The sequence below is a fragment of the Theobroma umbraticum genome, unplaced genomic scaffold (genome assembly GCF_002168275.2).
Source record: "Theobroma umbraticum cultivar Fairchild unplaced genomic scaffold, ASM216827v3 scaffold_12.1, whole genome shotgun sequence".
In the NCBI taxonomy this organism is placed as follows: Eukaryota; Viridiplantae; Streptophyta; class Magnoliopsida; order Malvales; family Malvaceae; genus Theobroma; species Theobroma umbraticum.
Window position 1 is genome coordinate 3,455,471 of NW_018397269.1, and position 24,617 is coordinate 3,480,087.

General features: G+C 31.9%; 4 protein-coding genes and 2 pseudogenes across 6 annotated transcripts; 4 read left to right on the forward strand and 2 right to left on the reverse strand.

Annotated features, from left to right (window-relative positions):
* Positions 1 to 1,729: 1,729 nt before the first annotated feature.
* On the forward strand, positions 1,730 to 3,222 carry LOC110425907 (uncharacterized). The gene is made up of 2 exons (XM_021440988.2): positions 1,730 to 1,890; positions 2,311 to 3,222. The coding sequence occupies exons 1-2, from the start codon at positions 1,770 to 1,772 to the stop codon at positions 3,045 to 3,047; spliced, it is 858 nt and encodes a 285-aa protein (XP_021296663.1). The 5' UTR covers positions 1,730 to 1,769; the 3' UTR covers positions 3,048 to 3,222.
* Positions 3,223 to 5,061: 1,839 nt separating this feature from the next.
* Positions 5,062 to 6,555, forward strand: LOC149526580 (uncharacterized; annotated as a pseudogene).
* Positions 6,556 to 7,845: 1,290 nt separating this feature from the next.
* Positions 7,846 to 10,283, forward strand: LOC149526581 (uncharacterized). The gene is made up of 3 exons (XM_089785228.1): positions 7,846 to 7,940; positions 8,002 to 8,078; positions 10,171 to 10,283. The coding sequence occupies exons 1-3, from the start codon at positions 7,846 to 7,848 to the stop codon at positions 10,281 to 10,283; spliced, it is 285 nt and encodes a 94-aa protein (XP_089641354.1).
* A 1,379-nt stretch (positions 10,284 to 11,662) lies between these two features.
* Positions 11,663 to 16,718, reverse strand: LOC110425781 (Transducin/WD40 repeat-like superfamily protein). The gene is made up of 5 exons (XM_021440782.1): positions 16,474 to 16,718; positions 16,268 to 16,366; positions 14,384 to 15,468; positions 14,052 to 14,310; positions 11,663 to 12,233 (listed from the first exon to the last, which is right to left on the reverse strand). The coding sequence occupies exons 1-5, from the start codon at positions 16,490 to 16,492 to the stop codon at positions 12,037 to 12,039; spliced, it is 1,659 nt and encodes a 552-aa protein (XP_021296457.1). The 5' UTR covers positions 16,493 to 16,718; the 3' UTR covers positions 11,663 to 12,036.
* A 903-nt stretch (positions 16,719 to 17,621) lies between these two features.
* LOC110425983 (ubiquitin domain-containing protein 7SL RNA2-like) lies at positions 17,622 to 18,710 on the forward strand. 3 transcript variants are annotated; one of them, XM_089785201.1, is made up of 2 exons: positions 17,622 to 17,930; positions 18,198 to 18,710. In XM_089785201.1, the coding sequence occupies exons 1-2, from the start codon at positions 17,622 to 17,624 to the stop codon at positions 18,708 to 18,710; spliced, it is 822 nt and encodes a 273-aa protein (XP_089641327.1). The 3 variants fall into 3 exon arrangements, with proteins under 3 accessions (XP_089641327.1, XP_089641328.1, XP_089641329.1); XM_089785202.1 differs by having other exon boundaries at positions 17,622 to 17,888; positions 18,174 to 18,710; XM_089785203.1 differs by having other exon boundaries at positions 17,622 to 17,849; positions 18,147 to 18,710.
* A 3,069-nt stretch (positions 18,711 to 21,779) lies between these two features.
* On the reverse strand, positions 21,780 to 23,660 carry LOC110425985 (putative disease resistance RPP13-like protein 1; annotated as a pseudogene).
* Positions 23,661 to 24,617: the final 957 nt, after the last annotated feature.

Genomic DNA, 24,617 nt, shown 5'->3' on the forward strand with positions numbered 1-24,617 from the left:
GAACGGGACGGTTTCCTTTTGTTGTTGGCATTGTTTTTACTTGGTTTTAACAACGTGGTGGGCTCAAAACTCGAACGAGGGAGTGGGGTTTCGTAAACAGTTACAAAGCGGTTGAGAATGGAGAGTGGGGTTCCATCATCCATCTTCTTTCTTCAATCTTGCCTCTTCCTTTTATTGACCTAACTGTCTTGGCATTTATTTTCGACCGTTTACTTAGCCCACGGACTTTGAAATGCACCTACTTTTGTTTTATTCAGACAAGTAGGAACAGGACATGTCTATTTTAGTTATGTCATAATATATAAACAAAAATTATTAAATTTTTTATTATCTTAAATCAAATTTTCATATTTTACATTGAATCAATTAAATTATAATCAAAATATTATATTACCTTTTTATGTTGATATATTATATTTTAATAAGTAACAGTATCATGATATCTTAATCACATGGTATTTTTACACTTCATATCAATGTAATATAAAAATAAAATAACATGTGTTATTAGGTGTTAATTTTATTAAAAATAATTGATTAACTATTAGTCATTAAAGATTTATTTGATAAAAAATAAAAATGCATGGATTTAATTAAATACAATAAAAGAATTAGAGTTTATTTAAAGTTTTTTAAATAATTCGAAAGGTTTTTTAAAGCATCATGCCTTCATTTTAATGACATTTTTGCATAATTAAAATATTTATTCATGAAGTTGAATTTAAATTCTTTCTATTATAAAATATAAAATAAAAAAGTTTATAATCCAGGTATGTATTAGTTAGACCATTAGTCTATACACACTTGGGACTAGGTTAAAAAGTACACCAGCAATTATACCAAGATTAGTAAATCAGTAATTTGCATTACTCTATCCATCTAAAAATAAAAATCCACTTTTTTAATTGAATTGTTTTAAACTAATATCCACTTTTTCCCAAATTAAAAGCATTTTTTTTCTATATATCATCATCCAAATATTAATTTTAAATGAGCCCTCTAACTTTTATTATTTTTTGAAGGTAAAAGTTTTAATATAAGAGACAAAATATCATATTCTTAAAACTTTGTGTCATTAGAAAAATAACCATTTACTTTGTAGCAAAAGGAGAAAAGAAAGAATGGATGTAAGTTTCCTTATGTTATGGTTGAACATTGAGTTTCTTATAAGAGTAACCTCGGTAAAATGATTTCATTTAAGCAATAATCGATTCAGAATTCTACATATGAAATAATTAAAAATAATCATATAAGTTCATAGATATTTCAAATTTCAGTTAAAATAAAAATAAAAAACTAATAAATGACGGTTACCATCACTCGTCACCACCTTGTCCCTGTCAATGCACCCACCCAAGGTATCTTGCATTGCTTATAGTCTACATATAAAAAATTGGAATAAACAAGAAACGAAGTTTTGATGGTCGATTGGATGAAGAGGGCTAACATGTCATTGTATAGCTTATTGTTTTGATAAAGGGATCGCAAAAACCCTAAAAGTAGAAGCCAAAGAAAGGGAGTTTCGTGAGGAAAAAGTGATGCCCCATATACATGTAACCAGGGACGAAGATTCCAAACCATACATATGAAAAGCAAAGAAAGAATTGCTTGATATAAAGGGCAATCCAATCTCAAAAGTGTTTCAGGTATACAGCCTTCAAACTTTGCCAGAAGTTACATATATATATATAACAAACCACTTGCTATTACATTCATTATTACATGTTTGTCTGAAACAGAGACAAGAGTGGAAGTCAAAAGCGATTGCCATGAGGCCAAGAACTACTGGGGTTTCGACAGGTGCACGTCCACAGCCACCTCAGAATTTCAGACCCAAATCAGAATGGAAGCACGAAGAAGCAGCAAGTTTTTTGTTTGTTTATCTTCCTGGTACCTCTTTATATTTCATCACTTCTGTTGCTGTCAGCTCTCATTTACATGTCCTTCAATTCCTTTCTGCTTCTCCAATGAGTATATATGGGTTTAATTTGCCTAGGGTTATCTCAATGCATGGATTATTATTATTAAGATTTAGTACGTACCATAAAAAGTTCAAAGGGAGGAATATTAGAACCCTAAACTCCCTCTTAGAGGGTAACAATTTTTAATTTTTTTTTTCTGTCTCATTTTGTTTAGATTATTTTTATCTTTATTTTTTAATAAAATTTTTAAAAGTAAGACTTACATCAAACTCTTTAAAACATATTTTTTTAATTTTTTATATATAATATTTTAAAAAATAATTATCAAAATTGAATTCATTTTTTGTGTGGATAAACTTTATTGTTGTAATATTCATTGGTGACACAGGATTTGTGGGGGATCAATTAACAATAAAACCGGACTACTCGAATCGGATGGTGAACGTTCAAGGCGAGCGTCGGCTTCCCAATAACAAAATATTGCCTGTAAATGAAACTTTCAGCATTCCTGAAGATTGTAACTTGGCTAAAATGGACAAAGAATTCGGGCGAGGAATTCTATTGCTTAAAATGCCAAGGGATGTTATTCCACAACAAACCCCAACAAAGCCTCAAGAGGCAGTAGGTGGCTGGGTGACTCGAGAGGGTGAAGACACTACTTACCCTTCAAAACAAACATCCACCACTGGTTTAGAGAAACAACGTCCGGATAAAGCAGCTGCAATCGTTCCTCCGGTCACAACTGCCACCGACGAAGGTGCTGTTTCAACAAAGCCAGTAGATGAAACCAGTGCAAAGACAGGCTCCACGAGTGATGAACAAAAGTTGGTTGAAAACAGGGAAGGGAATGAAGAGGAAAGTTATAAAGAGCAAAGCCAGGAATCAGCCATGTCTTCAGCAACGGTTGCTGATAAAGTTGAAGAGAAAGAAAAGGACAAGAGTCAGAAATCTGGTGATGCAAAAGGGAAGGAAAAGGAAAATGTCCAGGCAACTCTTGTTTCGGAAAAGAAAGGCATGGGGAAGGAACTGAATGAAGATAGGTCATTGATGATCAACATGGGCGCAGCCATCCTGATTATTGCAGCACTAGGAGTTTCTCTATTTTATAACTTAATAAGGTCATAAACTAGCTAAGGTCTTTGGTACCAAAATGCACTGTCATGCATAAGTCATGTTGCCTATGATTATGTATCACCCTAGCTAAAAGTTGAAGCATATTTTAGATAGTTCCAAGAAGCCTACTGAGGGAGGACAGATGATATATATAGCACTTCCAACATACATGCTGATTACTGCTTCAAACTCTCAAAGACTAAACCAAAATGATCCTAACAATTAAGAACATATGCCCAAGTTGCACTACTGATAACTTCTAAAATTGTTTTGATCCTATACCCAAGGTAAAGCATGTTTCAAACTGTAGTGAAATTAATTACTTATAAATTGATTTTTCTCATTAATCAGAACAGAACTTTCAATAATAAAACTGAATAACGTCTTGCTTCGTCTTAGGAGATCATATAGTATAAATATAAAAAATTAATCACAATTTATTTATAAACTGAATAACACTTTGATATTTTGTGTATTAATTTAAAAGCTCGTTTAGCATTAATTCAATCAATTCAATTAAGCTCTACACATGATTGACATATTCATATTTGTGAAGTCTCATTCATTTGAGCAATTGATGATGCTTGCGGTTACAATTTTGGGTGTTAGAATTATCATTTTGTTTTTCAAAATTAAGTTACATCAAATTTGTTGTTTTGGCATTTTTAATCTTTTACTTGTTATGCTTTAAGATTTATTACCCTGTGGCTAAGATCATCTTTTGATATTTAATTTCATATATATATATATATATATAAAAATCATCTTTTCTCAAATCTATCATCATCAGCTACCAAAGTTAGGGACAATGTTTGAGGATTGGTCATTTATTAGTGGATCCACCATCTCAAAACTATTATTGGTATACAAGGATTCATAACCAATGCCTCACCTATCCCATCTACTTTCCAAAGCCTTAAGAATAGCAAACCTTGGGTCTTCCTATTTGCTATAGCAGAGACACACAAGAATCAACCAAAGTAATTTAATTTCAAGACCAATAGGAGTCCTGCACCTCACAACTATGATGTAGACAAATATGAAGGACTAAAGGGATATCTAAGATTAAAAGACTATTTGAGAATATTGAGCTACCAATCAAAGTTAGATTTATCTTTTAATAATTACCTTTTAATAAGCCTACTTTGCCTCTTCCCTAACCCCCAACCAAAGTCAAATATTTTCAATGAATAATTACTGTACTTTCTGGCCTTACATGATTATCAGGATTTATCTCCTAAAATATAAAAGACCCCTATTCTAATCACTCAGGAATAAAGAACAAGATAAACAAGGCTTTACCATGTGTACTTGAATGTTCAAATGGTACTACATCTTACATTCATGTAGATCCAGAGAAATACCAATTATTGACCTCTATATTAGGGTGAAATAATTTTCTAATTTTGCTTCTTTGCCACTTGGAAAAATGTTAGTAGTTGAAATTAGTATCTAAACCAAATAGAAGCCTTTGGCCACAGATCACACAAGCTGAAATCACTTACTATTGTTTGACTAAATATTTTTTTTATCTAAAATATTCTATAAAAATCTATCCAAAAATTAAAAATAGTTGGACAATATAGTTGTGTATTCACATTGCCCAGTCTTATACCATGTTCACAGATTAATGGCATAAATGTGTCAAATTTGATTAACATATAAGCCATTATCTACATGATATTGAAACATGCATTGATTTTTCCAGTGATTTTCAAATATAATTTTTTATGTATAATTTGAGCTATAAAGTTGTGAGTACTTGTCGGATAGTTAGGAGAGTTAAGTCGGATGGTTAGCAAAGTTAAGGAATTGGTGCTTGATTTTTAAGAATTAGTTTCTAATTTTGTTGTTTAGATATTTTCAATTTTTCAAAATAAAGAGATTTCTTAAAATAGGAGATCTTTTCTAGTGCTTAGAATAAAGGGATTCAATAATAGATTCTATTGTTATGTTTTCCCTTATATATTGTAATTGTTATTCAATACAATAAGATAAGTTGAATCAAGGTTTTTCATAAACTTACATGGTATCAGAGCAAGGGTTTTTTTTTTTTGACCAAAACAGCCATGACTAAGTCAAGAAGAACCATAGATTCTTATGAGGTAGAAAGCTCAATAATCGAAACTACCATGACAAACGGAGAAAACTATTTTTACGAGCATTCTTTCAATTAACTTCCCACAAACTAAACAGCAAAAACTACATAGAATGAGCTCATTCCGTAAAGCTAATAATTGATGGCAGGGGGAAACTTGGGCATCTGACTAGACATAAGAAGCAATTAAAAATCGAAAATCGAAAATCCAAATCCGGGTAGATGGAGATCAAACAATTCATTGATCATTGCTTGGCTGATCAACTCAATAGAGCAAGCCATAGATAAACCCTATCTTTTTTTACCTACTACAAAAGATGTATGAGAAGTAGTGCGTGAAACTTGCTCCAATGTAAAAAATTCATCTCAAATGTTTGATTCGAAAACAAAATTGTGAAAATCTAAACAAATAGAACGTGAAGTTACTACATATTATGATGAGATGGTTTCCTTATGGCAAGAATTGGATCAATGTTATAATGATGAATGGGATTGTTTTACTAATAGTGTGAAAATCATGAAGAAAAGGCGAATGACTGTATGTACTTATTTTTGACGAGTCTCAATATTGATTTTGATGAAGTGAGGTCTAGGATCCTTGGAAAAAAACCTCTACCATCACTTCATGAAGCTTTTTCTAAGATTAAAAAAGAAAAGACTAGAAAGAAGGTTATGGTGAACAACTAAAAAGCAAAAACTAGGGCAAATATTGAAAATTCAGCCTTGTTTTTAAAGGATATTAGATTTTACAATGATAGAAAGAAAAAACCTTAGTGCGATCACTACAATAAGCCATAGCATATGAAGGAAACCTACTAAAAGATTCACGAGAAACTTTCAAATTTGAAAAAGAAAACAAGGGGTGAAAACCAAGCATTTGAAACTTAACACGAAGAGAATTAGGAATAGCAAGTCACCCCAAAAGCGTCTTTATTCACAAAGGAACAATTAGAGCACTTGCACAAGCTTTTCCAATCTCCATAATTCTTAAATTCCTCTTGTTCTTTAGCTCGAAAACATAAATTGGTTACTACACTTCTTAATCTCTGTTTTTCTGGACAAACCACCTTTTGGATCGTCGATCCTGGAGCAATTGATCAAATAACAGGTCACTCCAACCTTTTTTCCACTTACACTCTTTGTGTAAGGAACAAAAATATCAAGATTGCTAATAGGTCTTTCTCAGCAATAGCTAGGACAGGATCCATTGTTTTATCTCCATCCATAACTTTGCATAAAGTTCTTCATGTACCTAAACTATCTTGTAATCTTCTATCCATCAGTAAGTTAACTAAAGATCTCAAGTGTCAAGCTAATTTCTATCCTTCTCAGTGTGAGTTTCAAGAAATGGTCTCAAGGAAGACAATTGACAGTGCTAGAGAAAGCGAAAGTCTCTATTTATTTGAATTGAAACTGATTTAGGAAAAGTTCAAAGTACATGTTTTCAATCTATTTCTGTTCCTAGTGATGTTATGCTATGGCATTATAAATTTGGACATCCAAGTTTTTATTATTTAAAACACCTATTGGCTAGTTTATTTAAAAAATAAAAGTCCATCTTCATTTCAATGTGAGATTTGTGAATTAATCAAGCATCATTGTTTACATTTTCCTCCAAAACCATTTATGTTAATCCACAGTGATGTTTGGGAACCATCTAGGGTTTCAACACCTTCAGGAAAAAAATGGTTTGTTAGCTTTATTGATGATCACACAAGGGTAAGTTGGGTGTATTTGCTAAAGGAAAACTCTGAAGTAGAAAAGGTTTTCAAAATCTTTTATGCCATGGTGGAAACACAGTTTCAAGAAAAAATAAAATTTTTTAGAACTAACAATGGGAAAGAATATTTTAAAACTGTCTTAGGTGATTTTTTCTTTAAAAAAGGCATAATACACCTAAGTTCTTGTAATGACACTCCTCAACAAAATGGCATAGCTGAAAGAAAAATAAATTTTTTTGGAGATTACTAAAGCATTGTTTTATACAAATAAGTTTCTTAAGTATCTTTAGGGTGAAGCTATTTTAACTGCTACATACCTTATAAATCACGTACCTACAAAGATCGTAAGTTTTCAAACACCTCTAAATGTTCTTAAAAGGAGCTTTCTTATATTTAAGTGGTCTTCTGACTTGCCTTTAAAAGTGTTTGGATGTATTGCCTTTGGTTATGTTAATGCTCAAAGCCATGAGAAATTAAATCCGCGAGCAAGGAAATGTGTTTTTGTAAGTTATGCTCCAACTTAGAAAAGATACAAATGTTGTGATCCTAGATCCAAAAAGATGTTTGTCATAATGGATGTCAACTTTTTTAAGTCTAAACCGTTATTTTATACTCATCTTCAAAGGAGACACATATTAGAGATTTGGAATGTTTTGATATTTTTCAACCCAAAAATACCATTCAATCCAAAAACACCACATCTGATGGGCCAAATTTTTTTATAAATACAAAACCTAGTGTTTTAACTAATGAAAACTCAAGTCCAAATTCTGTAGGGTCATCTCATAATTTTGATAGGAATAACAATGGAGAAACAACAAGTACGAAAGAACTTCTTACTTATTCTTGGAGAAAACAAACTCAAAGCAATGATATCAATGCATCTCAACAATGTCAAAAGTTAAAACCACAGACTAATCAAAACTCCATTGAAATTCCAAGTAACTTTAATACTTTACCTAATTCTAAGTCAGTTCACTTCGAGTATAATATGTCCGACCTTGATATTCCCATTGCTAATCGTAAGGGCATCAAAACTTGTACTAAGTATCCTATGTCAAACTTTGTGCCTTACAAAAATTTATCGTTTACTATCTTTATGTTTACCTCACAATTGTCTTGTGTGGAGATTCCAAAGATTGTGCAGGATGCATTATAGGTCCCAGAGTGGAAGATGGCTATTCTTGAAAAAATGCGCCCTTTTAGAAAAACAAGACATAGGAGGTAATAGGTCTACCAAAAGTGAAACAGACAGTTGGCTGCAAATGGGTATTCATGACTAAATACAAGTCAAATAAATCTCTTAAGTGATACTAGGCACACTTAATGGCTAAAGGTTTCACTCAAACTTATGGTTTTGACTACTCGAAGCTTTTGCACTAGTGCCGAAGTTAAACACAATAAGGTAGTCTTTGGTATGAGGGAAGTGAGAGCACATTCCTTACAATTTGTCCAATTAAATTACATTACAGTGTTTATTTTGCAATAAACCACTGCTATGTAAAATTGCAATGCAATCACATTACAGCCAAAGGATGTAATGTGATTGTAGTCTAAAACTAATGCAATTACATTACATTTCACTCTACAATGTTCTTAAAAACATTTTTACCCTTCAACTTTATTACCTTGGTAAAAATATTTTGTAATGTTATAATTAAAATAAAATATATTAAAATAAAATATATACTATAAGAATCAAAAAATAAAATAAAATATAAGAAATTAAAAGTTATATAATTAGGTAAAAAAATTAAAATAAAATATATAATATCAAAAATTATTTTAAAGAAATGAAAATAAAATATATATAAGATTATAATAAGAAATGAAAATAAAATATATGACATTAAAAATATATTTAATAGATGATATTATATAAAAATTAACAATAAAAAATATAAGTATATTAAACTTGTGTTTTAATAAATATGGGTAATTTTGAAAATTAACATTACATTCCCAGCAAAGTACTTGTAAACCAAATACTCCAATGTTATCTTCTTTGCATCTTAATCATTATTTTACTTGTATACCAAATATTATAATGTTATTTTTCCTGCAATCACATTGCTTACAATCACATTACCTACAATTAGATAGCATTGTGAAGTACCAAACGCCACCTAAGAGTACTTCTATCAATTGTTGTCAATCTTGATTGGCTTTTACAACAGCTAGATGTAAGAATGCATTTCTTAATAGTGACTTGGAGGAGGAAGTTTACATGGATCCACCACTGGGGCTTTGAAAAGAAGTTTAGGTCAAAAGTATGCAAACTAAAAAAGTCTTTATATGTGTTAAAACAATCACCAAGAGCTTGATTCAAAAGGTTCACCAAGTTTATGAAAGGCAAAGGATACATTCAGGGATAGACAGATCACACCATATTCACAAAATATTCAACTAATGGGAAGATAGCTATTCTTATAATGTACGTGGATGATATCTTTTTGACTGGGGATGACACAGTTAAGATGGAGAGATCAAAATAGTGTTTAGCATTTGAGTTCAAGATTAAAGATTTGGGATCACTAGAGTATTTTCTTGGAATGGAGGTAGCTTGATCAAATAAAGGAATTGCACTTTCACAAAGGAAATACGTCATTAATCTACTCAAAGAAACAAGGATGAATGGTTGTCGTCCTGCTGAGACTCTAATTGATCTAAATCAGAAGCTCGAAGATAGCGAAGCCAATCTGGTGGATACACTACAATACCAGAAACTAGTTGAGAAGCTTATTTACTTGTCATACACACGGCCTGATATTAAATTTGCAATAAAACTTGTAAGTCAATTCATGTTGTTATTTAGGAAGAGAAAACTCAACTTATTTCATTCATAATACATCATCTATATATACAGCCTAAACATTTCTAAAATGGGAAAAGAATAAAGAAAATAAAATCTCTATAATTATGATAATTCTCAATTCCTATAATTATGGTGATTTCTAATTCTTATAATTACGTGTATTAATAAAGAATATTTACACATTTCCTATTCTAGGTTTGGGTGTAAAAGAGAAACTAAGAACTTTGTTTCAAAGGAAACAAATATGCCAAAATAGCTATGATATCATGTTATTTAGGAAAAGAAAACTCAGCTTATTTCATTCATAGTACATCATCTATATATATAGCTTAAACATCTCTAAAATAGGAAAAGAATAAAAAAAATAAAAAAAATCCCTATAATTATAATGATTCCCCATCCCTATAATTATGGTGATTTTTAATTCCTATAATTACATTTATTAATAAAAGAATATTTATATATTTCTTATTTTATAATATATGCATTCCCCTCATGAAGAACATCTTGAAGCTGTGTATCGAATCTTAAGATATTTAGAGAGTTCTCCAAGAAAGGATATATTTTTCAAAAAAAAATTGAACAACGAAGCATTGAGGCCTATATTGAAGTAGATTGGGCAAGATCTATCACAAATAGAAAATCAACATAAGGTTATTACACATTTGTGTGGGGAACTTAATGATATGGAAAAGAGAGAAACAAAGTGTGGTTGCTCAAAGTAATGTTGAGCCAGAATATAGATCAATGGCTCATGGACTTTATGAAATGATGTGGTTGAAACGGGTTTTGGAAGAGATTAGAAGACCTACAACCATGCCTATAAAGTTGTACTACTACAACAAGGCAGCCATTAGCATTGCACACAATCCAATTCAACATGATAAAACAAAACATTCACATCATCTTGGGTAGCCTTTCCCTCTGTATTCCTTTAAAAAATTTTCTCCCCTCATTTGGTTTGTTTTTGGGGAAGGAATAGCCGTTCTAAAAGGAATGACTATTCTTCAAAAATTGGCAAAAGCTTGAAATAGCTAATACCACTTGCCCCCATGGTATTAGCTATTCATTACCCATGCCAACAAAGTCTAAACATTTTGGATTAAAATGTCTTTATTTATTGTTAAAAATTATAAACTTAAACTTATAAAATTAATATTTTAAATTATAAATTGAAAAATTATTAATATTTTTAGATATTAATTGCAATATATTTAAATTATTAATAAAATATTAATATCTAAAATATTAAATTTTAAATTATTAGGTGGAAATGTAAATTAAAAAATGAAAAATGCCAATAGAGGAAAAAATAAATCTTATTATAATAAAAAGTGTAAGTTATTAATTATATATTATAATATATTTTAAATTTAAAAATTAATTAAAAGTACTAATACTATTTAAATTATAAATAAAATATTAATATTTAAATGACCAATTATTAATATTTTAAATCAATTATAAATTATTAATATATATAATAAAATAAAATAAAAATAAATAATCATAATAACATTTAAATTATAAATTAAATATTATTATTTTTAATATTAATGATTAAAAAAATAAAAAATTAATATTTAAACTACTAATTTTTAATATTTTAAAATAAATTATAAATTATTAATATTTAAAAGTAAAATAACTTAAAAAATAAATAATCATAATAACATTTCAATTATAAAAAAAATATTAATATTTTATAGTGTAAATGATTAGCTTATAAATAAAATATTAATATTTAAAAAATAAAATAAAATTAAATAATCATATATAATAAAAAGATAAAAATAACCTTTATTAAATATATTCAATAAATCATAATAATTATTTTTACCGTATTTCATTCATCATACCAAAATATGTAATAACTATTTTATTCTATACACACTTTATTTTATTCTACGAACTAAACGTGCTAATTGAAATTGACAACCACTTTAGAAAGTAGTTTCGATTCCTTAAATTAAGAGAAGATTCAACAACAGACTACAAGATAACTAGAATCAAGCCTTTTTATAAACTTACAAAAAAAAAAAAGGCAACAGGACTTCGGTCCAAAAAGAAAAGTGAGAGGAAAAATAGCCACCACCATACATGCTGGTGTTTAAGATATCCACTTGACCTTTTACCCTGACCTTGTCCACTATTTGCCTAAACAAAAGTTATTCTTGTTCTGTGCAGAATTTAGTCAGCTAACCAGGTGAGATATGCATCAATAGATAATCCTTGTTTGCCAATCCCTCAAAAAGAAAATTGATATATAGCTCTAAGCTGTCCAGCTACAGGTTTTGCTCTTCCTCCCACTCACTTTCTTTTTCCCTTCGCCGGTCCAAATGACAAATATATTACAATTTTGATCTACTAGTAATCATCAGAGCCATCATCTGCATATACACCGTTGCCATAATCCGGATCGACAACGGACTTATTTTTTGTTTTTGACAACCTACCAGAAGATTTCAAGGGCTTCAAGGGCTTCCTAACCTTCTCTGCCTGCAACTCTAACCCCTTCTCTGAAGGCTTCCTTTTCCTTTTCAACCGTGTTCCTCCCGTGTCCTCTGAAACAGAAGCAATTTAAACACATAAGCCATGGTCCATTTGGGAAGCTGACATAGAACAGCAACAATCTGACATAAGACTAAGAGACTAAAAGTTTATGTGGATCTTTAAATTTCCAGTCACTGGTATCTAGCTCTGTTCTCAAAATACAGACACTAGGTTAAGCATTTTTTCTTCCAAACTGCAATGATTTGCTTTTACATTATCTTCAGCTTTCTTATGAAAATCTAAAGAAATATATTTTTCAATTCATGTCATCATCTGCAATAACATTCTCAACTTTTCTTAACATCAGAAAGACAAAACAGTACTTCAAACTAAGAAATCCAGGAAGAAAACACTAAAACTTGTTTGGTTGCTCTTTAATTATAAAACATATTGACAAAATCTCCTAGATAGGACAACCAAAGCAATTTTGACTCTTCCTACATCTTACATACAAAACAATCACAGCCATCCAGCAAAACTCAATTCATTAGCAGCGACACTAGTGAACTTGATCTATTTTCCACACATGCTCACCAAGCCCCCTTTCTCTTAGCTTAAAGGTAAAGATTCAATTAAAATAAAGTTTGATTCAAATGCAACTGACTCAGAATGCATCAAACTCCTTAAGATTCTTCCACTTTACTTTTTTTTGTCTTCATAAACATCCATTTTAGTTCACTCATTATTTCCATAATACTGGAGATTTCTACACTAAATATGATTGGGTTGAAAATTTAGCCAGGCCAAACATTCTGTCAGAACCATGCCAGCCCACCAATCCATTGAAGGTTTGGTTACTTAAATTGGTTGCATTTGATAATAATCAACTTGAGATTGTCAATGGGAGACACCAGACCAAGTAAATCTAAGTTAGGACAAAATACCTGCATCCTGACCCAACTCAATGACAAAGTTACATAATTGCATTCCCCTTGGAAATTCTGAACATTTACATTTATCATGACTAGCTTTTACTACTAACAGGTGAAATTGCAATAGTGATATTACACCTGAAATCAATGAAAACTTTGGTGTAGAGGGATTGCTTCTATTTACAAAATAATAATACTGTTACAAAATTTAAATGAACTAGAAAAAAAATCATCAAATGTGTAGAGTCCACATTTATAGTGAATATGCATGTGTATAAACTCAAAATTTTCCAGCAATTACTGCAATTAATGCTTACTTGCACAATGTTTCCCCACAAAGCATAATTAATTGTTACTAAAATTTGACTTAAAACTTTTAGTCATTTTCAACTATAACCAAACAAAATATGTAGTGAAATTAAGAAATCATATAAGAAGAACTACAAACACGTAATAATAGATTACACGGTTACTTTTTTTTTAAAAGTTCATTACATAGAGAATAGAAGTAAAACAAAGAAATAACATTTTCTCTTCTTGTATAAGAGAATTAACTCTAAAATTTTAATTAAGAACTCTACCAGATCCCTCTATCCATCCCAATAACACAAATTAAGCCCAAGTGGCTTAATAGAAACTTTTATACATCATACAGACTTAGTTATTGTATGTTATAATGGCAGCAAGCATAATCCACACATAATAACTACATATCAAAACCCAAAGTTCAGAATTCCCATTTTCTACAAAGTTGGCATCACCACTGCTACCATTAAGAGTAACACGAAAGATTGCCCTACAACTCATGTGGGTTCTAAACTCATTTATGTTGAACCTATTTTAAAAAATAGGGACCAACAAACTTCACTGATTTATGCAGCTAGCATGTTATTCCTTGTAAACTGGATTGAAAGAACTGTAAAACATTTGCAAAACTTTTGAGGGGCACAAATTTACCTTCAAGTGGACTTGATGCATTGTTGGTTGCTTGCCCATTCTGTCCATTCTCTTCTGAAAGAGGGGATCCAGAATGATTACTATCTATCAACTTTGAAGAACTTCCCACACACTTGTCTTGCTGCTCAGGAACATCAGGACAAGGAATGGCTGGCAAGAAGCATAATTCTTCTTGTGACATATCTGAATCACTGAATGGATCCTTCTCCACTGTCACAATATCAACCTCATCGTCTTCATTCACGTCTGACTCTTTCACCTGCAACAATAAGAACATTTTAGAGACACAAGGAGTGACAAATGATTCATTCACATAGTCTTTTTTCTGTCACCTTTTCAGTTTCAGGCACCAGATCAAATTCATCTTCTCGTTCTACATACTCCTCATTTTCCTCAAGCTCTTTGAAATCCGGAGCAAATGCACTCCAGTTTTCAGTGTAGTCTTTAGCCCATATATAAACCAAGCCAGTCAAGGAAACAGAAACGATAATAGGGTGGACAGGATGCCACGCTAAATCAAACACTGCTTCCTTGGGACCTTCGAGTATTTTTACAAGATGACCAACCCTGTCCCATATGTAGATCTTGTGCTCTCCTTTGCTAGCAGAAGCCGCTATTACCCACTCACCATCACCACTGAAACAAGGTGCTTTCCAATGCATCTTTGTGATTAAATCTTGAAACTCCCGAAAAAGAACTAAGCATTTGGATCCAACAGCCTTCATCTTCTCAACAGTATCTTCCTCTTCAATGGTCTCATTAAGGTCATCAAGAGCTTTTAGACCATCTTTCAGAGGCAGAAGATTTTCATAAATCCTGATAATTCGATCATTTGAATTTGTCAGGAGATACTGCCCATTTCTGCTGAAAACAATGTTCTTGATCACAGCACCACCAGAAATGGGAATCATAGCAAGTACTTTAACGTTTTTGTGATCTATTATAAGTATTTCACCTTTGGAGTTCCCCACATATACCAGATCCCCATTCTTGTTAAAGCATGCAGCAGTTAGCGTGAAAGGGGTTGTATCAGGGTTCTTATTGCGTGAAGGAGGAGCAACACCATTGCCCATATCAGGAACAGTGACTGGCAGTGCAGTTGTACTACCAGTACTTAAGTCAACTATCATTGGAGCAGATGATAAGGGGCAAGCTAAGCAAACAGATGGAATTGAAGAACCAGGATGTAGACGAGCTTGTAGAGGGGTTTGCTGCAGAACTATACGTGTCACCTTCTCGCCACTGACAACATCCCAAAGTGTTAACGACTTGTCAGCAGCAGACACCAGAATACGATGACCATACTTTGACCAGCAAACACTTGTTATAGCAGCAGCACAGTGTCTATCTCTAAGCTCCTTTGCAATGCCCCTAGTCTCGAAATCCCAAATAACACAACTTCCATCAGAGCATCCAGCTGGCATAGAATGTGGAAACCAAAACCATCAATTGGGAATAAATTTGAGAAGACCTCATGATTTACTTACAGGATTTTCTTAATCTATGAAAGAGAGTATGAAAAAAATAACAAAATCGCAGGTTCAACAGAATCATAGTCCGAACTGTGCATAATTTCATAAACTTAATAACCAAAAAAAAAAAAGGAAAAGAAAATCTTTGTAGAAGGAATAATGTAGTTATCAGTTATCCTTACTTCCTTTCTTACTATTAAAACAATCGTTAGATTGCAAATAACAATTACTTTAAAATTATCTAGTATGGAAATCACCAGACTTGTTCTAACGAACTAAATAGCCTACTCTTCAACAATAAATAAACTTATCAACTTAAATTTAGAAAACAGATTAAAAAGTGACAGAAAACACATTAAAACAGAGAAAATAAGCCAACACTGTTTATACAAAATTGTACATGAGGAAATGATGTGATATTTTATGGGATTTTCTTCTTTTCTTCTTTTCTTCTTCAGATTGTGTGAAGTTATTGACAAATCTACATGGGGTTTTCTTTCTCTTATTCTTCTTCAAATTTCATCCTAATAAACCTCCAAGTAATTTTTTTTTTTTTGTGAAGAAACAGTCCAGTAATTCTTAACCCAAAGGGAAAAAATATATATATATATTTTGCAACTCAAAGTAGCTGAATTCTCAAAGAAAAACTCCCCCAAATATTGTTTAACCCAATTCTTCAAAGACACCCATCATAGCCACATTCTTTTTAACAAATTAAAAAGTAGAAGAGAGAGAGAGAGTTACCGGCGAGAAGGGTACCACGGCGATTAAAGGCAATGCATTTCATAACCCCATGCTCCAAATACTCTTCTATCACCTCTGGAAAATCTCCTTGCAGCGGATCTTCCACCAAAAAACCCAATTTTATTTTCACATTAATCAGCAGAAACCCCAAAAAATATATATATATAAAAAACCCCTGAAAGCCCGAAAGAGAGAAGACGTCTTACCAATAATTGGGGCATTCATCTTCCCTCGTCGTTGCTGTGCTTAGGGCGCCAGTGAGAGACCCAGAGAGACAGAGGAAAGCAATTTTCGAAGAAGTGAACAGCAAAACACAAAACCCAATAAACCTTTCGACTTGGACTTCTACTGAAAGAAGAAAAGAAAAATCCAAGGAAGGAATATACGAACCAATATTTGAACTATTTAACTTAGAGATACAAAGGCATTAGAGAGGGAAATTCCCTTGTAAAGTTGAAACCTTCGCGGTTCTTATGTAGCCTTTTGTCTTTTTCTCATGTTTATTATTAATTAATTATTAACAATTAAATTGCATAATATGTTTATACACATAAAATTTCTAGAATTTAGTTATTATATAGTTAAATCATATATATTTTATGAATATGTATATAAACATAGTATCTAATTTGATCATTATAAAGTATCATGTCTTTTTTAAAATCAAGATTCAAATTCCATTAATTACAACTAAGTGGTTTTAATTTAATATAATCTATTTGAAATAGGTGAAACTCAATTAAAATTAGTTTAATCGTTCGAGTTAATATCAAGTCCACGTAAAAGTTTAAAAAAAAATCAAATTACAATTAGTCCGTATATGGATTTAGTACACATATAACAATTTGTGCAATTAAGAGTTAAATTGCATATTTAATTTTTTTTATTTAAATATATATAGAATGTAATTATATAGTTAAATAATATATTTTAAGAATATATATATGTATATAAATAGAAACATAGTATCTAATTTGACCATTATAAAGCATTACGTCTTTATTAAAACCACTATTAAAATTCTATTAATTACAATTAAGTGGTTTTAATTTAATATAATTTATTTGAATATAGGTGAAACTCGATTAAAATTAATTTAATCATTTAAGTTAATATCATTCAAGTCAACATAAAAATTGAAAAAAAAAATATAAAGTTATGTAATTAGCTTTTGTATGAATTTAGTACATTTATAATAATTTATTTCGATTGAACTTTTTTAATCTATTAATTTCATATATAATGATTTAAAGGATCATTTCCCTCTCTCTCAAGCACAAAAACTTAAGAGAAGTCTCCCCATTCATTCATCTCTGGGCTCTAGCTTTGTATCCCAAGTCTTCAAGCTTTTGAAATGGATATCATCTTTGAGACCCCGGAAGGCACAGCTTTCTCCATTGAAATCGGCTTCTTTGACACTGTCCTGGAAATCAAAGAAAAGGTGCACATGTACCAGGGAATTCCTGTGGCTAGACAAACTCTTGCATTCAATGGCAAAGTTCTCGAGGATGAGCGAGATGTCGAGTATTGTGCACTCTTCCAGGACTGTCGAGTTCAACTCCTCATCGCCAATGAACCTCAAGTGATGGAGATTAATGAACAAGAATCTTCCCCGTCCAAGAAAATCCAGCTCAAGATCAAGACACCGTCCTCCGACGCCTACGTTCCTCTTGAGATGGACGAGGACGACACCATCCTACAGTTAAAAGAAAAGATTCATGAGATGGAACCTATCCCTAACATTGTCAACAGGTTCCTACTCAAGTCGAACGGGGAGGAGTTGCAAGACCATCAATCTTTACGAGACTATGGGTTCACAGATGACGCTGAGATTAACGTATTTGTCAACCCGACGGCCATTCCTTCAGGGACAGTCGAGATTAATGAAGAAGAACCTTTGCCGTCCAAGAAAATCCAACTGAAGATCAAGATACCATCCTCCAGGGACTCTGTTCCTCTTGAGATGGACGTGGACGACACCGTCCTACGGTTAAAAGAAAAGATTCATGACATGGAACCTATCCCTGTCAACAGGTTGGTGCTCCAGTCAAACAGGGCGGAGTTGCAAGACCATCGATCTTTACGGGACTGTGAGCTCACGGATAATGCTGAGATTGACGTATTTATCAAGCCGACGGCCATACATTCAGAGGCAGGGTCGTCGAAGAGGGCCAAGAAGGGGACCAAACAGCTCAAGGTGATGGTGTTGCCCTGGCAGGGGACCGTGAAGATACCGGTGGAAGTCAATCCGTCGGATAATGTGGAAGAGCTGAGAAAAGAACTGGAAAAGTTGCAGCAAAGAAATCAGATCAATCTCCCTGTAGAAGGTTACTTCTTCATACATAAACAGAGTATACTGGACGATCATAAATCGTTTAGGTGGCAAGATGTTGCCAATGGTGATACCATTGAAATCTTCCCCGGAATGGTTACCAATGGATGATGAAACTTTTTCATTTTCTTTGTTTAGTCTTTAGGAATTTTCATTGCTACTCTAACCTCATGCTGGTTTCAACATTTTGCAGTAGGTAATGCTTGTTTAGTTCATCTCTTTGTTGACATTTTCCTTATCAAAAGTTTTATCCCCTTTCTTGATATTACTTTTTTTTTTTCAAGTCTTTATTGCTTGATAGAGTTAAAATTTCCCATCAAACCAGATATCAACCAAGAACACAGTTATCACTAAGGCATCATTGACCTACTAAGTAATTACATATTTTCCAACAAGTTTGGCTTTTTCTGTTATTTTTCGAAATTACAATGTCTCTCTACTCTGATTTATTTAAAAACCAGAGGTGTACAGAAGCAAGAATTGATATCACCGGCTAGGGAAAGCCATAACTCATAAGAATAATGAGCATTTTGTTTTGCTCTTTCTATCACCCTGCCAAAATCCTTATTGTTAATGACACTTTCAAACTTGTTTGGTCCAGCCGGGGTCCAGGAAAAGAGACTGATCATTGGGGTTATGTTGGATTAAAGCACATGAGTCTGATATGGGTTATGGATTGGGGAATCTGATTCTTAATGGAGTTTGATTGGCCCGACGATAAGAATCCCAAGGTTCTTGTACATGATGAGATTAAACTGAAGAAAGTTTTGGCTTGCGGTCAGTTGGAGCATTGCTGGTTTGGTTCCAGCATATACAAAAGAAGATGCATGCATACAAACTTAAACCTTTGTATGACATACTGGCTTGGCTTTTGTTCCACTCGACGGATTATAGGCTTGGTGATCAATTTGCTGACATGAAGATGGAGCCAATGAGGGAGGCACCCCCTTTGATGCAACTGTCGGTGAATTGAAAATGCGAGTGAAGCAGCTGCTTGGGGTCGAGGTTGACAAGCAAGACCTTCGCTACGAAGACAATGGCATCCAGCTTCGAGTTTATTAGATTCATGATGGGGCTGAAATTGTCCTGCTTATAAAGATTGGCATTCGGATTATCTCAGGAAGCAAACAGTTAGTGTTGTGTCCCTGCATCAATGATACAACAAGACTGGAGAATTTCAGCCGGATGGGAATTCGGTCTGTCCTTCAAGAATATAAATTACACCGAAGCAGGCTGGTGAAAAATAATCTTATTTAATATTTTCTCCTAATTGAGGCACAAATGGGACAACTAGAACCTGGTTTTAAAGCCCACCCCATTTACCAGCAGAATGGGGATAAATCAAAAGCCAATGGCCTATTTTCATTAACAACGCAAGACCTTCCACGGAGATAGAATTAGTACAAGGGATATGCACCACCATTCCATACAATGTCATTAATTAAGTTACATTGTTGAAAAACTCAATACAATGTCCATTTATTTTGACATAAAATATTTTTTAGAAAATATTTTCAATACTTATACTTGTTTTGAAGACAAAAATTTTATTTCAAATGTAAAAAATTTTACAAGTTAACAGGAAAAATACCCATTGATCACAAAAAATTAAGGGACATAACATATTTTTTAGAAAACAAAAAAAAAACTCTTATACTAAACTTAAAAGTATAAGTTTGATGAATATTAATATTTAATTTAAAAAATTTTAAATTAAAATATTAATTTTAAATTATTTAATGCTATTAAAATTTAAAAATATTTTTTAATGAAATCATTCAACGCAATTAAAATTTTTATTTATAAATTAAATAAATGTTATTAATAATTATAATAAAAAAATATTTTAATGATCATCATTTACACAAATGGTGAATATTAATATATTTATAGTGTTATAATAAAAGAGTAATGAGATGAAAAAAATTTTAAAAATTAAAAGTTGTACATATATGAAATAATAATCAGAAACATTATTCCATCATGTAACATTGAAGTTTACAGTTCTTACCATCAATATAGCATCAAGGTTTTAGAAAATACCATAACAAGTTTTGATAGCAATTGAACTTGGAAGTTAGGACACACACCCTGACATTATATTGCATTCATATTAATTCTACAATAGATTCAGATAGTAATATTTATCAGCCATAAATTCTAAAGCTAAGATTTATCTTCTTCAACTTTGAATTTTAGTTTCAACATTGAAAATACAGTATCTCTTTGGCAGACAATTGGAATTCTGTACATTGACTGACATACTGACATAACCAGCTTCAACCCATTGTTCCGTGTGTAAAAATGTTTCTTTAGCATCAAATGAAACATGGACCAAATTTCCATTCCATCATGGTTAGGGAGAGATGGAGCCATGCTAAAAGTGAATCAAAAATAAAGTTTGGGTTATAAATATGAAATCCAAAGAGGGCATGCACCATGTATATATGAAGATGAGGGTTGTACATGGCCAATTGTTGTAGCCAAGAGATAATAACAATAAAAGGACATCAAACCAAAGAAATAAGGTATAGGCAAGAATCACAATTCGCCAAAGGACATCATCCTTTGAATTATAATCATCTAAACCAGAACCATACCCTGAATCATAATTTTCTAAAGCATCACCATCTGAACCAGGACCATCTAAAATCATAGATATACTGCCATGAATTTGCACACAAGGTATGTGTTCTATATTGGACCACTCTATTATCAAAGTCTCCACTCCACTCCAATTCTAACTCATCCTGTCTTGCCTTATCTTGTGACTTAGCCTTCCATGCATCTTGAGTTTCAATAACATTCTTTAACCTAGAAATACAAGTTGACCATTGAGATTGGATAAATTCTTTAGCTCCCTTATTTGATAGCCCTCACCTTTACCCATAACAAAATTGGATAGTGTTTGAAGATCAGTTAATGTACCAAAATTACTTGGCATGCCTTCTAATCTATGTGCATTGATGATATTAAGATGACATAAGTTGACTAGGTGTTCCATCTCTGTAGGTAGCTTCTGTAGCTTCCCACACTAAATTAAGAAAAGGGTTTTTAAATTATGGAGGGTACTCACTGACTCGGGCAAGCTTTTAATAAGAGTTTAAAAAAAAAATCTAAATACCGTAAGTGTTTTAACTCTCTGACAAAATTTGGCAACACTGTGATCTGATACCTTCTTCAAGAAAGCACCCTCAAGCACCTTAAATCTAGCACCAAATATATTAGAACATTGTTGGTTACATAGCAACATCTATTATTTGACAACCTGAAAGGCAAAAAGGTTTGTAAATGCTTAGCTTCACAAATCCCCTTAAATTTTTTGATGGCATCATACTTGCTACCCATGTAAGATAAGTGGCGAGCTTTGCTTCGAAATTTTCTTATCACCTTCTATTCTAAAACATATTTCTCCAGCAACTGATTAAGCCAGATCATTAATGAGATCATGCATAACAAACTGAGAATTATCTTTGTTGGATATTTGCAAAAGAGACCTTGATAGTAGATCTCTAATGTACTTGTGACCCAAATCTTTAATTTGTTGTTTGTCTTGTGCTTCGTGTAGAAAGCCTTCTGCACTCCATAACAAGATTATTTCTTCTTCTTTAAATTCATAATCCTTAGGAAGGATAGAGCAATAGGTGAAGCGTCGCTTCAAATGTAGTGGAAGATGATGGTAACTTAATGGTAGAGCCGGAATTATACCATAGCGATGTTCTGATAGTTGCCATATCTCACTTTCTAGTATCTCTTTCCAAGCATCGTGGTCAACATTAGTACATAATAAGCCTCCAAGGGTTTTAGCAGCCAAAGGCAAACCGTTGCACTTTCTCACTATTTTCTTAGCAACTTTCTTTAGGTTGGGATGTCCTCGAAAATTTGTTGATCCTAATGCATGTTGAGCAAATATAGATAAACAATCATCCTTTGATAAAAAATTTTAAAGAATGAGCACGAGAAGCACCCATTGTAGCTGAAACATCAAGATTTCATGCTGTCACAATAACTTTGCTTCCTGGAGTCCTTGTTAGAAAAGGAGATTATAGAATGGTCCAATTATGATAATTCTCATTCCAAACGTCATCCAAAACAATCAGAAATTTTTTTCTCCAATAAATTTTTCTTAAAGTGAAGTCAACTTATTGTCATTGCCTGGCTCTAAACCCTGACTGATCGTAAAATTGTTTTCATTATTCTTGTGATATCAAAATCATCAGAAACACAAACCCATGCTTTGAGGTGAAAATGATTTTGAACACAAGTATCATTGTAAACAAGTTGGGCCAAGGTTGTCTTGCCAATCCCTCCCATACCAGCGATGGGAATCATAAAATGTCCTCCATCATCACTGTTGAGGAGCAATTCAAGTAAAACCTCCTTGTCTTTGTCTCTACCATACACATGAGTTTCAATCTCCACAGAACTGGCCTGCTGCCGTTCTTCTATCCTTTTGGATTTATGGCAGTCAATCACCCTTAACTGTAACTGATCTTTTTGTGGTTCTAAATCTTTCAATCTGGCAATGACATCATTTATCTTGGACATCATGTCCCTGTTAAACAAAACAGCATTGTATGAATCATAAATCATGAACCTGGGTTTCTTACATGAGCTACCTCGACGTTTCACCATCAAATTGCATCTCAAAGTTTTTTGTTGCAAACTCATCCAAAATGTCATCCACATCGTAGGCCAAGTTTTGGACGTTGGACAACCAGATTTTCACTAACTGATCCTTTAGTTGCCTCTCCTCAGCATCATCAAGCACTGCATGAATCTCCTGCAATGCCTTCCTCAACTTGTGGATCCCCTCGTGAATCTGTTTTTCACTGGCAAATTGCAAGAAATTGGAAGAGCCCAACTTGTGCAGCAGAAAGTTAAAGAATTTGGAGACAATGACTTCTCGTATAGTGGAGAGGGCCTCAAAGAAAAACATGGTTGCAGTTCTGGCAAGGACCCAGTGTGGAAAGGTTAATTGTATAGTTGACTTTTGTTTCTCTTTCATTTGCTCGTTGATTCTGGGAATCTTTTACGATGGAATTTATGTATCAATCTGAGTCCTTTTATGCTATACCCCTGAAGCTGCACCGAGAGCCCCAGTTCTTGGTGATTTCTACATTGAAAAGTTATGGTATAATATCAACAAAGAAAATGAAAATATATATATATATATATATATATATATAAATGCTCTACATTTACCTTGCTGTAAGGTTAATTAATTTAATTTTAAAAATATAAATAAAAATCTGATTAACAGATAAACAAAGTAAATAATTTATAAACTTATCCATTTTATGTTAACAACATAAGTAAATTTTAAATTTATGTATAATATTTTAAATGTTATTTAATTTGAATTTTTGTACCATTTTTATCTAAAAATATAAAAAATTATTTTTTAAATATTAATATTATATTAACTAATTTAATTCAATTAAATTTATTATCATAACTTGTTACGTTGAATCTCACAAGTTTACATCAATATTTTGATATTACCTATTTCATCTTTATAAGTTTTCACGTTAATTCTTACAGGTTTAAATTAAGGTTTTTCAACTACCTATTTTCATTATAATAATTTTTATATTTACTATTATTCATTTATAAATTAAAATTTGTAAATCGTTATAATTTAAATTTAAGAATATAAATTTAAATATTTAATTTTTTAAAAAATTATATTTATTTGATTTAATTAACTTATTACATTAAATTCCATAGGTTTGCGTTAATGTTTTGATAGTGGTTATTTTTTTATAAGTTTTTACGTTAATTTTTATAAGTTTAAATTAAAGTTTTTTAACTACTAATTTTTACTATAATTATTTTTATCTTTACAGCTATTCATTTATAAGTTAAAGTTTGTAAACCGTTAAACACTTTAAACTTGAAAATATAAATTTAAATATTTATTTTTTCTAAAAATAATATTTATTTGACTTAATTGACTTGTTACATTAAATCTCATAAGTTTACGTTAATATTTTGACGTTGCTTGTTCCCTCTTAA

What these genes read in the sequence shown, in the direction of transcription:
- LOC110425781 (XM_021440782.1), bottom strand. An exon ending in CCGTGGTACCCTTCTCGCCG is followed by an intron (nt 15,469 to 16,267) that starts GTAACTCTCTCT and finishes ATTCTATGCCAG; the next exon opens with CTGGATGCTCTGATGGAAGT. An exon ending in TGGTGCCTGAAACTGAAAAG is followed by an intron (nt 14,311 to 14,383) that starts GTGACAGAAAAA and finishes TTATTGTTGCAG; the next exon opens with GTGAAAGAGTCAGACGTGAA.
- LOC149526581 (XM_089785228.1), top strand. Translation starts at nt 7,846, where the DNA reads ATGTCCGACCTTGATATTCCCATTGCTAATCGTAAGGGCATCAAAACT. An exon ending in GTGCCTTACAAAAATTTATC is followed by an intron (nt 7,941 to 8,001) that starts GTTTACTATCTT and finishes AAGATTGTGCAG; the next exon opens with GATGCATTATAGGTCCCAGA. An exon ending in AGAAAAACAAGACATAGGAG is followed by an intron (nt 8,079 to 10,170) that starts GTAATAGGTCTA and finishes CCCCTCATGAAG; the next exon opens with AACATCTTGAAGCTGTGTAT.
- LOC110425983 (XM_089785201.1), top strand. Translation starts at nt 17,622, where the DNA reads ATGGATATCATCTTTGAGACCCCGGAAGGCACAGCTTTCTCCATTGAA. An exon ending in CACCGTCCTCCGACGCCTAC is followed by an intron (nt 17,931 to 18,197) that starts GTTCCTCTTGAG and finishes CTGAAGATCAAG; the next exon opens with ATACCATCCTCCAGGGACTC.
- LOC110425907 (XM_021440988.2), top strand. Translation starts at nt 1,770, where the DNA reads ATGAGGCCAAGAACTACTGGGGTTTCGACAGGTGCACGTCCACAGCCA. An exon ending in TTTGTTTGTTTATCTTCCTG is followed by an intron (nt 1,891 to 2,310) that starts GTACCTCTTTAT and finishes TTGGTGACACAG; the next exon opens with GATTTGTGGGGGATCAATTA.